The sequence below is a fragment of the Gavialis gangeticus genome, unplaced genomic scaffold, assembly GCF_001723915.1.
Source record: "Gavialis gangeticus isolate Ggan-Ray unplaced genomic scaffold, GavGan_comp1, whole genome shotgun sequence".
NCBI lineage: Eukaryota > Metazoa > Chordata > Crocodylia > Gavialidae > Gavialis > Gavialis gangeticus.
In genome coordinates this window covers 42,474,216-42,491,050 of record NW_017728995.1, presented here as the reverse complement: position 1 = coordinate 42,491,050, position 16,835 = coordinate 42,474,216, and the positions used below count along the sequence as shown (strand labels likewise).

Genomic DNA, 16,835 nt, shown 5'->3' with positions numbered 1-16,835 from the left:
GCAGATACAGGCAGACCTGGACAGACTCCAAAGTTGAGCAGACCAGAACCAGATGAAGTTTAACACTTCCAAGCGTAAGGTGCTCCATCTGAGGGCAAACAACCCTCAACATACGTACAGGCTCGGCAGTGACAACTTGACTTGCACCACGGCCCAGAGGGACCTAGGGGTAATGATCGGCCATCGTATGAATATGAGCCGTCAGTGCAAGGCGGTGGTCAGCAGGGCAGACAACACACTGGCATGCATCAACCGATGCCTCTCTTGTAAAACTAAGGAAGTGATACTCCTGCTGTACTCGGCACTGGTGAGACAGCAGTTGGAGTACTGTGTCTAGTTCTTGGTGCCGCACTTCAATAAGGACGTGGAAAAATTTGAGAGAGTCCAGAAAAGAGCCGCCCATATAATCAGGGACTTGCAAGGCAAGCCATATGAGGAAAGGCTGAGGGACATGAGCCTCTTTAGCTTAATGAAGAGAAGGTTGAGAGGGGACTTGATAGTGGCTTACCTTGATATCAGAGGAGTGCATTAGGAGCTCGGTGAACAACTGTTCACTAGTGCACCCCTGGGGAAGACCAGGACCACTGGATTCAAGCTCCTGGAAGGCCGCTTCAGGCTTAATACCAGGAAGAACTCCTTCACAGTCAGGGTGCCCAGATTGTGGAATAAACTCCCTCCAGAGGTGGTGCAGTCAGCTACCTTGGAGGTTTTCAAGAGGAGACTAGACAGTCACCTCGCTGGGGTCACCTAACCCTGGTGGTCTTCCTGCCTAGAGCCGGGGGGTGCTGGACCTGATGATCTGCAAGGTCCCTTCCAGCACCTAACAATCTATGAAAGTGGCCCTTGTGGTTCCCTTGGCAGCTCAAAGCGCACTAAAATCCCATTACACAGTTTGCACTGTTCTCCTGCTCACCCATTTCTATACCCATCCCCCCACCCACTGCCCTCCTCAGAGGGTCTATTCCTGAAAAAGTCTATGGCATACCCCCCTCCACCAGATTAGGTCTGCCATTTCTTTCCTGTCATCCTCTTCTGTCTTCATGTAGTACGTATATCTTTCACTGAGTCCCATTTTAATACAGTCCTCGATTGTGGGATCTGAGTGTCTGTTTATGAGCAGGTCCCTGGCTTTCCACAGTGCATGCCTGAAGCAGGATATAGTTTCATAGTTGGTAGGGGTGGAAGGGACCTAATCAGACCATCAAGTCCGACCCCCTGCCATGGGCAGGAAAGGATGCTGGGGTCAAATGACCCTGGCCAGGTGAATTTCAAGCCTCTTTTTAAAGACCCCCAGGGTAGGAGCGTGCACCACTTCCCTTGCAAGTTGGTTCCAGCTCCTGGCTGCCCTGACTGCGAAGTAGTGCCTCCTGATGTCTAGCCTGAATTTACTCTCAGTCAACTTACAGCCATTATTCCTTGTTACTCCCGGTAGTGCTTGGGGGAACAGAGAATCTCCCATTGCCTGTTGGTCCCCCTTGGCCAGTTTGTGGATGGCCACCAGATCCCCTCTCAGCCTTCTCTTGTGGAGGCTGAACAGGTTCAGGTCCGGTAGTCTCTCTTTGTAGGGCCTACCCTGCACCCCCCTGATCATGTGAGTGGGCCTTGTCTGGACCGTCGATGCTGTCCATATCCCTTCTGAAGTGCGGTGCCCAGAACTGGATGCAGTACTCCAACTGCGGCCTGACCAAGGTTGTATAGAGTGGGAGGATCACCTCCTTGGACCTGCTCGTGATGCATCTGTGGGTGCATGGCGAGGTGCGGTTGGCCTTCCTGACCGCATCCCTACGTTGGCGGCCTATGTTCATCTTGGAATCAGTAGTGACTCTGAGATCCTCTTCTGCCTCTGTGCTGACAAGAACGGAGTTTCCCAGCCTGTAGGTTTGTTGCTGGTTCTTCCTCCCCAGGTGCAGTCCCTTGTACTTGACCATATTGAAACCCATCCTATTCTCATCCGCCCACCTCTGTAACCTGTCGAGATCTAGTTGTAGTCTGTCCCTCTCTTCTAGCATGCCCGCTTCTCCCCACATCTTAGTGTCATCTGTAAATTTGAACAAGGTGCTTTTCACCCCCTCATCCAAGTCACTGATGAAGATGTTGAACAGTGCGGACCCGAGGACCGAGCCCTGGGGAACCCCACTACCCACATCCCTCCAGGTTGAAAATGACCTGTCCACTACCACTCTCCAGGTGCGGCCCTCCGGGCAGTTTGTGACCCATCTGACTGTAGGCGTCCACACCAGTCGCCTAATTTTTTAAAGAGAATGGGGTGAGAGACAGTGTTGAAGGCCTTCCTAAAGTCCAGAAAGACTACATTCACTGTGACACCTGCGTCCAAGGATTGTGACCTGGTCGTAGAAGGCAACCAGATTGGTCTGACAAAATCTGCCTTTAATGAACCCATATTGATTGCTCCTAAGCATAATCTCCCCTGCTGGTCCCTTGCAGATGTGCTCCTGGATAATTTTCTCAAAGAGGTTTCCCAGGCCCGAGGTAAGACTAATGGGCCTATAGTTTTTTGGGTCCTCTTTCCTCCCTTTTTTTGAAAATTGGGACCACATTGGCCCTTTTCTAGTCAGGCACCTCACCAGAGCACCCCAAGTGCTCATAAAGCTGTGCCGGGGTCCTGCAATGACCTCTGCCAATTCCCGCAGCGCTCTGGGGTGGAGATCATCTGGGCTTGCTGATTTGAACATGTCTAGCCCCTCCAGCGGTTCTCTGACTAGGTCCTCACTGACCCTGGGCCTGGCTGCGCCTCCCCTGGGTCTGTCGGGGATCCCAGTGGGCGGGATGTCCCTGTCCCTGCTCAGAACAATGGAAGCAAATAATCTGTTAAAGAGATTAGCTTTGTTGTCTGGTGTGACCACCAGACTTCCAAGCGTGTCCTGCAGAGGCCTCACAGTACTCGGTACCTTCTTTTTACCCCCTATGTATTTGAAAAAGGACTTCTTGTTATCCTTGATCCAGGTTGCTAGTCCCAGTTCCGTCTCTGCCTTAACCTTCCTTACAGCCCCCCTACAATCTCAAGCAATGGAGTTATAATCCTCCTTGGTGATGGCTCCTCCCTTCCATTGGGTGTACACCTCCTTTTTGGCTTTGAGACATTTCTGGATGGTTTTGGCGAGCCATGGGGGCTTTTGAGCACTCCCTCAATATGAACGGATTGAAGTGAGCTGTCGGGATCCCTTGCTGTCTGGTCCAGTACCTGTAGAGAACCGCTTTCCTGGTCAGGTTTCTGAAACCTGTCACCACCAGGAGGAACCAACAGACTTTCCCCCACACCTCTCTGGTGTATCAAAATTTGATGTGCTGATAGGAACCTACCACAAGGATAGGTTAGTACAGCCCACATGAATAAGGTGTGTGGTGGTGCCCGTAGTTCACAGTCACCCTCACTACCACCTCTTTTTAAAGTCATTGTGAGCTACTACATTGAATACATTTTTACTTCCTCTTTTTTCCCACAACTGAGCTGTGCCTTTCTTTCCGATTTTCAATGATTCCTGTTTCTTTACCAGCCTTAAATGTCTGGCAAACATCACCAAACAGGGTCATAAACAGTTCACTCAGAATCCCTCTATTGTCCCTTTGCTCAGCCTGTCTCACATATGATTAGTGTGGCCCTGCCTGCCATGAGGTGGAGCCAGACCAGGTTGCCCTGCCCCTCATCTGCGCATACATTTTGGAGGATCCCAGGACTTGTGACAAGAACACCTGGTTTCAGCCATGAGTTGGGGTTAATTAGCACATGGATCCTTTATTGGAGTATCTGCAGTATACACACGTATTGGGCAGTACAGAACTGTGGGGTCATCATGGTTTGAAATACTGTTGACCATGTTGGGCCCAGCCCAAAACTATATGGCAAATCATGGACCTTTTGGCTTTGGACTAATATTATGAATAGTTTGCGCTATATAAAAGTAGATGCAAAAGTGCTGTTTAACAGTGTATTTATGGAGTACCTGTGCTAAAACTTGCAGCAGTTTAAAAAAAGGCAAAATGCATCAATTTTGGATGAACGAAGCCTATGGATACTTTTAGTAATTTTATAAAAATGTTTATGGATATGTTAATTTAACGTTGGTGTTTTCAGATTTGCCTCCTCACTTCCATGTACTCAGGCATAGCAAAGTCTGATAATAAGGAGGTTGGAAAGGGGCTGCAGGGGGAAGAATTTGCAGGGAGAGGAGTGGCAGGGGGCAGCGAACACTGGGTCTGCCTGACCCCTCAGATTTATTTTCCCTGCTGTAGGTAGTGGGAGGGGGACAGATTCAAGGGAAACCTCTAATAATTTGATTTTATATCTGGAAATTTTTAACAAAATAGTATATTTTCCCTATATAGAATTGAATTATTCTGGGTCATCTTATATTCAAGTAAATATGGTATTTTGATAGTTTTTAACTAACAATAAATTTAATACTAGGATATATTCCTAGACTCAATTCTGAAGTGATTTTAAAAATCTTTGTTGGAAATATAGTTAATTTCTATTAATATTTGTTTTTGTAGAATTCAGGAGGAGCGTGATGAAAGACACAAAACAAAAGGTAGATTAAGTCGTTTTGAGCCACCTCAGTCGGATTCAGATGGCCAGCGTCGTTCAAGTAAGTTGTTATTATTTTATCATGTTTTTTTGTTTTATAAAATCTGTAGACTAAATTGTGTATTCTTTTGTTTAGTGGATGCTCCTTCAAGAAGAAACAGATCATCTGGTGGTAATATAAATTCCTTTTTTTTATTTAGTAGAATATTGTCTTTTAAATTTCTGCTTTGGATTATAATCTTTTTCTCCTCATTATAGTGTTGGATGATTATGCACCAGGATCGCATGATGTTGGGGATCCAAGTACAACCAATTTGTACCTTGGAAACATTAATCCTCAGGTAACGTTGGATATAATCAATTACTAAAAGCAGCAGTTATATTGTATCTAGTTAAGCTCATAGGAAAGTAGGGCTAGACAGGACCTTGTGAGGTCATCTAGTCCAGCCCTTGTTCAAGGCAGGATCATCTCTGCTTAAACCATCCAAGCCCAGGGTCTGTCTAACCAGCTCTTGAAAATTTCCAGGGTTAGAGATTCAGCAACTTTTCTGGGTAGCCTGTTCCAGTGTTTGACAACCTTATAATCAGCCTAACTCAACCTACATTTCCTCTGCTGAAGTCTCAGGCACTGGAATCCTCAGGTCCTTTTCTATAGTACTGTATTTGTGCATGCAGTTATTACATCCCAAGTGCAAGACTTTGCACTGGTCCTTGTTGAATTTCATCTCATTGATTGTAGACTACTTCTCTAGTCTATCCTCCAGTCTATCCTAGCTCTGCCTATCAGAGTGTTTGCAACTCCACATAATTGCGTGTTATTTACAGATTTACTAAGCACGCACTCTCATGAATTAATTTTCATGAGTTTTCTGTATGAAGAAACTACGATTTAGGGGTGTAGGTTGTAGCCATGTTGGCTTAAGGACTACTGTTAAATTCATTTCCCCTTCCCCCAGCTTCCACCCCTCTCTAATCCATTGACTACTTCAATTTACATTTTCACTGGCTGGCTTTCTTGCAGCCTCTGGCTGCTTTAATATACTGTTCCATCCAGGAAGAGCACAGACCAACTGCAGACGCTTCCTCAGCCTGACAAAGGGTATCTGTACCCAAAAGCAAAGAATAATTTTTCCAACTATTTGAGTTGTTCTAATAAAAGATATTAGATTTACCCAAATAACCTGGTCATTATTATAGTTACATATTCTCCACACAGTTGTTGTATTCTAGATTTCTGTTTACTTGTATAAATGCAGAAGTCATCTAGAGAGCCAAGCTGAGTTTATAAATTTCTGGAGGCAACCTTCATCAAAAGACCAGTCTTCTTGCCAGAAAAGCTGAAGCCTGAGTGTTCTTTGGTTAGAATAGGGCAATGTACAGACATTCATTTTTTCCACTGAGATAATTCCACTGGGAGAATGTTCAGGCTCTTTCTCCTGGAGCAGAAATGTCCTCTTCAGGAGAAAAATACCCTGGAATAACCAGCATTAAATTGCTTCTGGGACACTTTCTTCTGAGAGATGGAACATTTCTACATTTTCTTCTAGATTTAACTCCTGGAGATCAGGAGGAATAGAGCCAGGGGACAGGCTCCTGTGCCTTCTGGAAACGGGTCACCCCACTCATGAGAAGGGACAGGGGACAGCTCTTGCTCTCCCCTCCCCTTCCCTCCCTGTAGACCAGGAGCTGAGGAGAGCAGTCACTGCTTCCTGCCTCTTAACCAATTCGGGCAGTCCCTGGTTTTGGGAAGAGGCAGGGGGCTGTACTGGCTCCTGGTAGCTTCTCCTCATCCCCCAGCTCAGCAGTGGGTTGGTGATATAAGAGCTGGCTGTTGGGAACAGGATTTAGGAGCCTTGCCACCATCTTGTTCTGCACTACTCTGGGTCAGCTGCCACGGCCCTGAGGCGAGGCTTGTGGAGTCTTACTGTAGTACCTGAGGGCTCTGCCTGCCTTCTCTGTGCTCTTGGTCAGCCCAGAACAGGGCAAGGAGTAAAGCTGTTCTCCTGCAGAGGGAGAACTGAGAGGGTTTCCACCTTGGGAGAATTCCCCCTTCTACTCTCTGCAGGCAGAGTAAATGGCAGGCTATCAATTCATGGGCTCTTTTAAGGGCAGGGGTGGTTCAAAGAGCAGCCCTCTAGTGCTTCCTGGCTGGAGAGTTTTCCTGTGAAACTCTCCACCCACGTGTCTCATGGACTGCCTTCTGGTAGAAATTAATGTCTGTTTGAAGCCTAGGCCATTTGTATTTTATGAGAACGTTCTTGTAGATTGATCTCTATAAGAAGTACTGCTCCCTTGCTGTCCCTCCAGATATATTTGTAGTCCCCTGTTTCCCAGGGAATAGAGAGAGACACAATATCTTAGCAGTTGGATACAGGGTGGTTAGGGGCCTTGTTAAAACTGAAGTTGCCTGCTAATTTTAGTTTCCTTTTTTTGTAGATGAATGAAGAGATGTTGTGCCAAGAATTTGGACGCTTTGGACCATTAGCAAGTGTTAAAATTATGTGGCCAAGAACTGATGAAGAACGAGCGAGAGAGAGAAATTGTGGCTTTGTTGCCTTTATGAGCAGGAGAGATGCTGAACGAGCACTGAAGAATCTAAATGGTAAACAAGATTTTAAATTTCATTATTTTTATTGGGGGAGGCTTGGAACCTAAATTTTGGAGTTAAGTTTCTTTAGTTGAAGCAATGGAAAAGGCATGTTTTAGGAAAAACTTGAAAACCTGCCATATTTTATTTTTACTTGCTTGTACAACTTGACTAACTTTTAAATGGTGTTTCAGTCATAATGGCTTCCATTTCCTTGAGAGTGGAAACCAGTCTTTAATAAGGAATTACAGTAATTAATAAGGAATTGGCTAGGTTTGATACAGTAGTGCAACATGAAGCACTGTCTATATTTAAAAATTCTGTTGATATAGTACAGGGGTGTCCAACCTTTTTGAATGTGGGGCCAGATCATGAACTTTTTATCACCCAGTGGGCCAGCAAGCCATATTCAAACACCCTCTGGCCCGGGCCACAGAGACCCTGCCTGTGCAGCCCTACTGCACCTGCCTGTTACTGCAAGGTTCATGGTAGCTGCTGGTGAGCAGGAGCAGGAGGGACCCATTCTGCATCCAGCCAGCTACTGCCCCAGAGACTAAAGGGGAGAAATAAATAGCTCCACACAGGGGCTGGAACAAGGTGGCTACTGCACCGCAGCCCTTCACCTGCCCACCCACAGGACCCTGCTCACTGTGGTGCCCGGCCACCTGTGCACGCAGCCCCGGTGGCCTCAGCGCTGTGAGCCTGGAGCGCGGGGTCCGGCAGGCACCAGCTCTTGCCGCCTCGCCCCACGGAGGTCATGCCAGGACCCTGCCTGCTGGCCCCTGCCCCTCGTGCTGGCTTCCTACGTGCTGGTGGGGATGGGAGGAGGCTGGCTGGGTCTGCACCGGCCAGCAGAAGTGGCGGCAGAACCATGTGCCGCTTGGGATGGGACGGGACGAGACCAGCCGGAGTGGCAGGGGCTCAGCTGCATTTTCCCCCTACCTGCACTGGTCAGTCCCAAGCGGCACGTGGCTCTGCTGCCGCTTCTGCTGGCTGGTGTCGACCTGGCCGGGCTCCTCCCATCCCCAGCAGCACATGGGAAGCCGGCTTCTGCCGCATGCTGCTCTGCATGGGACAGACCCGCCTGGGTCGGCACCGGCCAGCAGAGGCGGCTGTGGAGCTGTGTGTTGCTTGCGACTGACCGGTGCGGGTAGGGGGAAAATGCAGCTGAGCCTCTGCTGCTCCAGCTGGGCTCATTCTGTCCTGAGAGGCACATGGCTATTCCTCTTCCTGCATGCGCTGTGTCAGCAATGTCAAACTGACACGCTGCGTATGGGAACCTTGTCCCTTCCCCAGCCCTTCAGCAGCCATTAGGAAGCTGCTGAGGGGCTGGGGGAGGGACAAGGGGTGGAAATGAAAGTAAGTTTCCCGTCGCAGCACCGGGGGCCTCAGAAAATGCCTTGGCGGGCCGCATGTTGGACAAGCCTGATATAGTAGATGTTATATATCTACTATATCAGGGGGGTAATATATTTTATTTACTTATTTTTTAAGAATTATGTTTATACCAACAAAACTCTAGTGTAGTCTAGATCTAATGTAACATGCATGAAAATTTGATCAGTGTGATTTGAATCAAATAAATTTGATGAATTAGCCTTGATGTGTAAATATTATACTGTAATGCTAGCAAGTTTAGGAGAGAAAAATCTGCTAAGTGAAGACCCCATAACAAAAAGACTTGAGTAGTGCTTTTATGTAATTAGATACGTGAAGGGAAGACACTCTCATCAGTACATCATTTATTGTTGTTGTTGTTTTAAGTGTAGTTTAACAAATATATATGTAAATATATATTTTCACTTGTGTACTACAAAATGACTTGCTGTCATGAGTGGTCACTTCTGAAGTTTTAAAGTAACAGTGCATGTACAACAGTAAAAACATGTAATCTGAGTTTAGGCAGACAGATCCAGTGGATGCAATATAGGAATGAAAAATAGTGACCAAACTTAATAAAAGTTAAAGGTAAGTTATAAACTGTATTTTTTTACTTTTGCAGGCAAGATGATTATGTCCTTTGAAATGAAGCTAGGTTGGGGCAAAGCTGTACCTATTCCACCGCATCCAATATACATTCCACCTTCCATGATGGAGCATACTCTCCCACCACCTCCATCAGGACTGCCTTTTAATGCTCAGCCTCGGGAGAGATTGAAGAACCCTAATGCTCCAATGCTACCACCACCAAAAAACAAGGAGGATTTTGAGAAGGTAATTTAAGAATGTACGCTGGGCCAAATCTAAATTATAAATACAAAATCAATGATAGTCTTTTTTTCAATGGCTTTAGAAAATTGCATTGTTCAGTTGGTTTTTCGCTGCCCTAAGATGTCTGAACTGAGTTGTTCCTTGCCTTAAACCAAGGTACCTTGCATTGTGAGACATTGTGTCAGTGTATTAGGTTGCAGTATATTGGGCCTTGGTTTTTTTTTAATTATTCCTTTAAATCTGGCCATCATTTTCCCCCTCCAGGCTCCCTGGGATTTTTTCTCCTACGTCCCCCCCTTTGTTAGCTGCCAAACTTGCAGTATCTAAATTATTTCCTCTAAAGAAAATGCGTAAGTTCGGTAGCTTCATTTTTACACTAGAATGAGCTGACACTTTTTCTGCATAGAAGGCTGCTAATTCATATATTGAATAATTTATTTGAGGATAATTGTGGAGTGAGAGTTCTCAGATTTTTTTTTTTAAAGAACATTAGCTATGACTTTAAACTGAAGGGTAAGTATCTTTTAAACACAACCCAACTTGATATTACATTTGTAAAAAAAAAAAAAAAAAAAAAATGTTGATTCTTTAATGAATGACACTTAAATGATAGGGTTATATTTTAACTGGCTTGGGAACAAAGTAATAAAAAGTTCCAAGTCAAATACTTTAGAATTTGTTTCATACATTTAAAACTCCCTATCTTAATTATTCTCAGTGTAGTACCTATTCAGTGCATTGATGTGCATTCTGACAGGAATGTTCTGATACTTTACAATTAGTGAACCTTCATTGTTCACTGAACACAACCATTTGCTTTTTGTGTACTTGCTTAGTTATAACTTCACAGCAGTGATTGCCTGCAAATCTTGTGATAGATGTGTAGTATTTTCAATGCATATGTATATTTTTGCTTGTTACTTGTTAACAATACTCACATATTCTATGTTTATTATCTGATGTGACTTCATATACAGACTCTGTCGCAAGCCATAGTCAAAGTGGTTATCCCAACAGAAAGGTACATGTTTTTCTTTATTATTACTCATCTAAATATAGAAAATATCCCCTTCGGAATTTTAAAGAAAAATTGTGATGTTGAGGAAAAGGTAATGGCTTGACTGAGCAATGGTTCTACCATATTCCTTATAGCAGAATTTAATTTTTCATAGCCTGTATTTTATATTTATCTCAGCAATTTTTGTTGGAGAAGAATAGAATAATATGATTATCAGTTGCAAAATGAATGCTAGTTATTTCATTAATGAACCCTTATCTAAGGAAAGATTTAACCTTCATGACAATTTGTTAACAACTGAATATTTTTAGAGCTGCAACATTGCTGTAACTAATGTGATATTGCTTTCTTCTCTGGATTACATAGATTAAACTCAAAACCCTGATTCAGTTGAGCATATAAACAAAATCACCTTCAAATTCTTTTTATTTTCTCCTCTGTTCTTATTTATTTATTTATTTTAAATGCAAGTAGCACAGCTGTCAGCTAGTTATGTGATCACTGGGAAAGGGCTCTTATAGATCACAAACAGCAGTAAGAAGTATTTTATTTTGACCTATAGAAGTGCCTCTATCTTCTCACTAATATAGGCATACCCTTGCTCAGTTAAGCTAAAACCTTTTTCCAAACATAAGAACACAACACTGTTATAAAAATAAATGAGCACGAAAGACTACCAAATTCTCTTTGACATTGGCCTTGGTGAGCAACACCAGCTGAACTGTCTGCGGCAGCGGGGGACCAGGAAAACATCATGGGATGGATTGGGAAAGTATACAGTTTTTGACCAGACATTGGTACGATCGGCTCCAATAAATGTGGTTTTGTTATAACTGAAAGACTTTTTTTTTTTTTTGTTGGCCAACTTAAGATAATTAACTTTTTTAATAATGCACTTTAAACTCATCCTTTTGTACTACACTGTTTTAATTGTCATAAAATAGCCCCCTTTTTTTGTAAAAAGGCATTTGTATAAGTAGCTTAAGGCAGTAGTATTGAACACTTTTTCTAGTATGCACAGATGCATCTGTAATTTTGATAGAATTTCAGGATGGTACAACTTTTTGCTGACTAGGGATGTGGGATAGCTATAGTGACCACCAGGAATTTACCTAGTAAGGTCTTTTGGTTAGTATAGCAAGTATTTCTTTTTTAAACTATGGAATGTCTGTAGTTTGTAGCTTTCAAAGAAAGCTATGTTACCATTTAATTTATTGCAGCATTTTGAAAGTTCACATACTATTTCTACCCCTTGCATGAACTGAACTGTATTTGAAAATAGCTTTAAACATATTATCTCTTTGCTGATAACGTACTTGTTGTAGTTTTAGTAAAATTGATGGGAAAGCACAGTATAGGGCAAAAATTTAAGATAGATGCTTAATTGCAGTGATGCTATATAGTGATGTGTAAAATGTCTACAGAATCAAGGTACGAGAATATAAAATCTTTCCTTCCTGTTATTTTCTAGTAGCACTTATTTTCTAGTGCTACTTATTTTCTAGTTTAATGATTTTTTTTCCTGTTTTATAATCAGTATTCTCCTTAAATAAACTAATTTTAAAGTATTCAGTGCTTTTGTACATGCTAAAATTGCTATGTTCACCTCTATCAGTTGAGGGGTGTAATAGATTTGAGAGGGGTGGTGGTTTTTTTGTATCCAGACTTATTTAAAAACTTTATATCATCCTAAGAAAGATGCCTTTTGCTCAACCACGCTTTGTATCAGACTTGTTGGAGGCATTACTGAATGAAGTTCTGTGGTTGCGGTATATAGGATATTAAGCAAGAAGCTGTCACTTTGGGCTAGACTTAAAATCTGTGAATTTATCAGCATCATTGTAATTTTACTGTACTGGTATTTTCAAATGCAGTTTGCACATACTTAAGTAGTGCTACCTGGACTTCCAGAACACTGCACTAAATGAAATGGCTGCAGAATTATTTTGATTGTCTTCTGCAGATGTTTCCAGGATTGTCAAAAAGGGCTTCTGTAAAACTGAGTTTTGGGAAGGACTTAAACTGAGTGATACTGTTGGTCTTTTCTGTAATATTTGGAGGAAATGTAGTTTTAGTGCTAATATGCAAGTTATACAGACTGTTTACAAATTATTAAGGCTATAGGGGCATATTCTGTTACTTGAGTCTTAAATTTCTTTTTATTAGTTTTTAGTTTTGTAGGAAAAAACAATCCAGTTAAGCACTTTTTATCTGTGACAGAACTTTGAATAGATAAGATGGTAAAAAAATAAAATAACCATCACCTAGTGATCATATATGCACTTTGTTATGTGGTTACAAATGATTTTTTCCTGTATCTTTTATGAACAATTAAAAATAAATCTAAATTATAATGCATTCAGAGTTATAACTTGTTTTAAAATCATTAAAATATAAATTTACGTATTCAAAGAGCCAATATCCTTTTGTTGTGTTTAGATAATTTATGGGGTAAAAGCTGCACTTGTTTTGCTTGCATTACATGCTAAAATTGTAGGCCTCAGAGCTTTCTTATACTGTGTAGCTGTGAATGGTATTTGAAAATTTAGGATCCTCTTTCACAATGTAAAATCATTTTTGCCTGTAATAGTAGTATATTCCACAGAAGGTCAATTAAAGATGATGAATATTTTCTGAGAATAAGTTAGTATTTGTTTTACCACTCTTTAAGTGGATCTACATTTTCAAATGCAATCCAAAACGTTTTTCTGACACGCTTCTCTGAATGTTGTGCAGAACAAAATTGGTGTAGCTTTTTTAATTTTTGGAAATGTCATTTGGTTTAAGTTTAGGTAGTTATAAAATGAAAGAAAAGTTATCTGGTATGCTTTCGTAAATGATGTATAGTGTTGTTCCAATGGCATCCATTTTAAGGTTTGATCAAAAGGATGTTGCCTCTTCAGTGGCTTGCTTTAATAAAATCTCCATCTGGTTTCTGACTCGGGAAACTTGATGCATGGTTTGCAACATCAGTTATTTTGGTTTTTCTTTTGCATTTATTCAGCGATAAAGCTGGATGGAGTTTCTATTAAATCTTTTAAAATTATCATGCGTTTTTTTAAATTTTGAGTTCAGCTTTCATGTAGTTGACTGTGCAGAAGCTGGATTAATTTTTTTTGATACAACTGCACAAAATTAGTTTAGGGATTGTGTTCTGTTAACTAACTGAGACCACACTTTATGTTCATTTGCCCATTTTTCTTGATGAGTACTATTAAAGTAGTTTTTATTAAGGCAAAACTCATGACTGCAAGTCAGCTTGTTGAAATTTAGAAATAATATTTTCACTTAGAAAATGCACACTCCACCATAATCAGGCATGTTTTTATTTTATAATGCCTATATTCACAACGCAAAGCTATAACATTGCTCTGTTACCTTATCTTTTATACAGTTTTTTTAACAGTACAGCAAAATAATCTCCTGCACAGATATAGTATTTTAGGTGAAGTGTAGTTTTTATAATGTTAGGTTTGAATCAATTTTTCTTTAACTGTGTTGTTGTTGTAGGAATTTGCTCGCATTGATTCATCGAATGATAGAGTTTGTGGTACGTGAAGGGCCTATGTTTGAAGCCATGATCATGAACAGAGAAATCAACAATCCAATGTTCAGGTGCTTTTTTAATCAATATATAACAACATAAAATCTAGTTCAGCTATTGCTAAGTATTATCTTTAAAAAATAAATGTAATGGCAGATGCTAAGTGAGTATTTTGATACGTGGTTAAAATTTGAAAGTTAATGAGTTTTAGAAGTTCTTCAGGTACAAGCAGATGTATACAATTCATATGGTATTTACACTAAAATTAATATTCATGTCATATAGACTAGTCCATTTAAAAATACTGTAAATCTGTAGTAAAGCTAATCTCTGGTAAATCTATTTTTCAAATAATACACAGCTCAAAAGTCATTGATAAAAATAGTAACGTGAGAAAATATAAATTGGATAGCGTCCGTAGAAGTTGAGTTGTTCGATTAACTTTAACAGAATTTGGATTAGATTCTATTACAGCTGCTTGGAACTTGGAATTTCTACTTCACAAGAATTGTTATTTTGAAATTTACTCTTGTTCCATCTGGAAAGGTCAACATTTCCTGTGAAATACTTAGAAAATTAATTTTGGAGACACAAGAGTGACCTAAAAATATTTATTTCAGTAAGGTTGAGGTGCTTCATTTCAACTATCATTTTGATTTTTATAATACAGATAATGAATGAAACTTGAAGCACAACAGCATTATCAAAACATTCCCATGAATGGGGTTTTTGTTAAATCAGTTTTTTATTGGAAAAATTTCAGCAAGCTTTGACTGTTTAGTGTACCACCTAAGTAACTGAGCCATGTGCTCATAGGCTAGGAAATTCCTCCTGCATAGCATCCATGTTAGAGTAGCTAGTCAGCAGCGTTATGTGGCCAGTTAGTTTGCATAGTTCCACCAGCTCAGCTATCAGAATTCTACTTTTCTGGTGCTCACGGAGTCCTCAGGGAACTTTACTTTTCGTCACGCACTTTCTGTATGTTGTGTTTCCTTCACCTGTTTCTTACCAGCTGTACTAATGTTGTGGATGACAGTCATTTCACTTTTGCTGACTTGGTGTACGTCTATTACTGTGTTCTCAGTGTGTTCTAGCAGAGGTGCTCCCAAGCGTGCCCACTGCTTTCCTTCCTCTCCCTTCTTCTAAGCAGGGACACATCGCAGCGGACTGCTCTGGGGGACAGTCCCTCATAGGAGGCAGCTCTTAGCAGAGGCTGGAGTCTTGAGAGTGACCGTAGTAGGGAATAACTATGCAGCAGCTTCATACTGTTGCTTTTCCAGGTGTGGCTGGGATGGTCAGGACCTGTTTAGGAGTGGAGTAGGCTTTCAAGAAATGACAAGAATGTGGGATAGATGTACTATGTTGCTCACGTGCATAGGCAGGAGTTGCGTCTGAAAAGAATCAGTAGCTTTAGATTAGGGGTGTCAAACTTGTGGGCCAAATCTAAACTGGTTTTCTGTGGGACAGATTCAGGTCCTCAGGCTTCCCACAGATCAAGTGACCCATGAGCAGTAGCCTAATTAATCCCCCGGCACCCAGAGTTGCTGTTTGCAGTGCAACTCTGGAACCCAAGAAATTAACACCTTTGCCACTCACCCCCTTTGCCCTGCTACCAGTCTTAGTCACCAGGGGTGACTAGAAACACTGAGTTTTTGGCAGCAGGTAAAGGGTGAAGGTAGACAAGTATCATTAAGTCCCTTGGTTCTGGAAATGGCAGCTCTGGCACCTGCAGGGATTGCCACGGTCGCAGAGGCTCCATCAGCCGTGGTGATGAGCACCACATACTGAATATGCTGTACAGAGGTGGGTCGTCCAGGCCACAAGAAATCCTGTGGGCCTGGATAACCCTTCTCCACAGGTTGTATGTTTGATACCTCTGCTTTAGACGATACATTTCCTATTGGGTTTCACTTCATTTAAATACTTCATAACGTACTTTATTTTTTCTCTCCATCTTTGGCTTAGGTTTTTATTTGAAAACCAAACTCCAGCCCATGTTTACTACAGATGGAAGCTTTATTCAATTCTACAGGCAAGTAACATTTTAGTGGCGGTTCACAGTTTTACATATGAAATTCAGAAACACCAAATATGATATATTTTTGCTTTTCTTAGGGAGATGCTCCAACCAAATGGAGGACGGAAGATTTTCGTATGTTCAAAAATGGATCATTTTGGAGGCCGCCACCATTAAATCCATACCTGCATGGGATGTCAGAAGAGCAAGAAACTGAAGCATTTGTAGAGGAACCTAATAAGAAGGGTGCACTTAAGGAAGAGTAAGAGCTTTTACATTTTCAAATGTGTCTGTCTTGTGAATATTTTTTTGCAAATTGTACAGTGTGTAAATCTTGACATGGTACAATATTTTTGGAATGTTAAGTAGGAGCTCTCCTTTAAATTTTTTTTTTTGCGCTTTTTTTCACTATAGCTTATATGGAAGGGAATGCTCAGATTGTTCAGTTGGAAGAGTCTTGTATTTACAGGGAATTGGAGGGAAGATTGTCACAATTTTTTTGCCTGGTTTTCTTTTTACTATCTGGTAGTGTAGTAATATAATACTGCACTCTAGACTGGCATGTTTTGCTGGTTTCATGAGACTTTGGCTGCTTTGGATATCAGAAAAGAGCTAAATGTTAATGATGTCCCTGCTTACATATTTTATCAGCAAAATTTGGTTGGCCTAACTTCAGTAACTAGGGGGGTAGCTGTTTTATAGTTAAATTTTTATATTAACTGATTCCACTGACCAAAAGTTTAAAATAAGGAAGAGCTAGGCCTGTGCAAAGCAGCAAGTATTTGATTTGGATTTGGATTTGGCTGATTCGGTGATTCAGGCCACTGCCCCAATTCAATTTGGCTGAATCGGATTCGAAGATTCGGCCATAGACTAAATAGGCAGCAGTCCTCTACAACAGCTGCCTCCAGC

General features: G+C 41.6%; 1 protein-coding gene across 6 annotated transcripts in view; it reads left to right on the top strand.

Moving 5' to 3' along the window:
• U2SURP (U2 snRNP associated SURP domain containing) overlaps nt 1–16,835 on the top strand; it is a 104,770-nt gene that overhangs the window by 45,791 nt on the left and 42,144 nt on the right. For 3 of the 6 annotated variants that reach the window (XM_019503554.1, XM_019503552.1, XM_019503556.1), the window contains 9 exons: nt 4,513–4,607; nt 4,683–4,718; nt 4,805–4,887; nt 6,983–7,148; nt 9,136–9,347; nt 10,322–10,365; nt 13,873–13,977; nt 15,872–15,938; nt 16,022–16,185. In XM_019503554.1, the coding sequence (XP_019359099.1) occupies nt 4,513–4,607; nt 4,683–4,718; nt 4,805–4,887; nt 6,983–7,148; nt 9,136–9,347; nt 10,322–10,365; nt 13,873–13,977; nt 15,872–15,938; nt 16,022–16,185 (972 nt within the window). Of the gene's footprint in view, nt 1–4,512; nt 4,608–4,682; nt 4,719–4,804; nt 4,888–6,982; nt 7,149–9,135; nt 9,348–10,321; nt 10,366–13,872; nt 13,978–15,871; nt 15,939–16,021; nt 16,186–16,835 lie in introns of those variants that run through there. The other 3 variants (XM_019503555.1, XM_019503553.1, XM_019503557.1) reach the window with 2 other exon arrangements.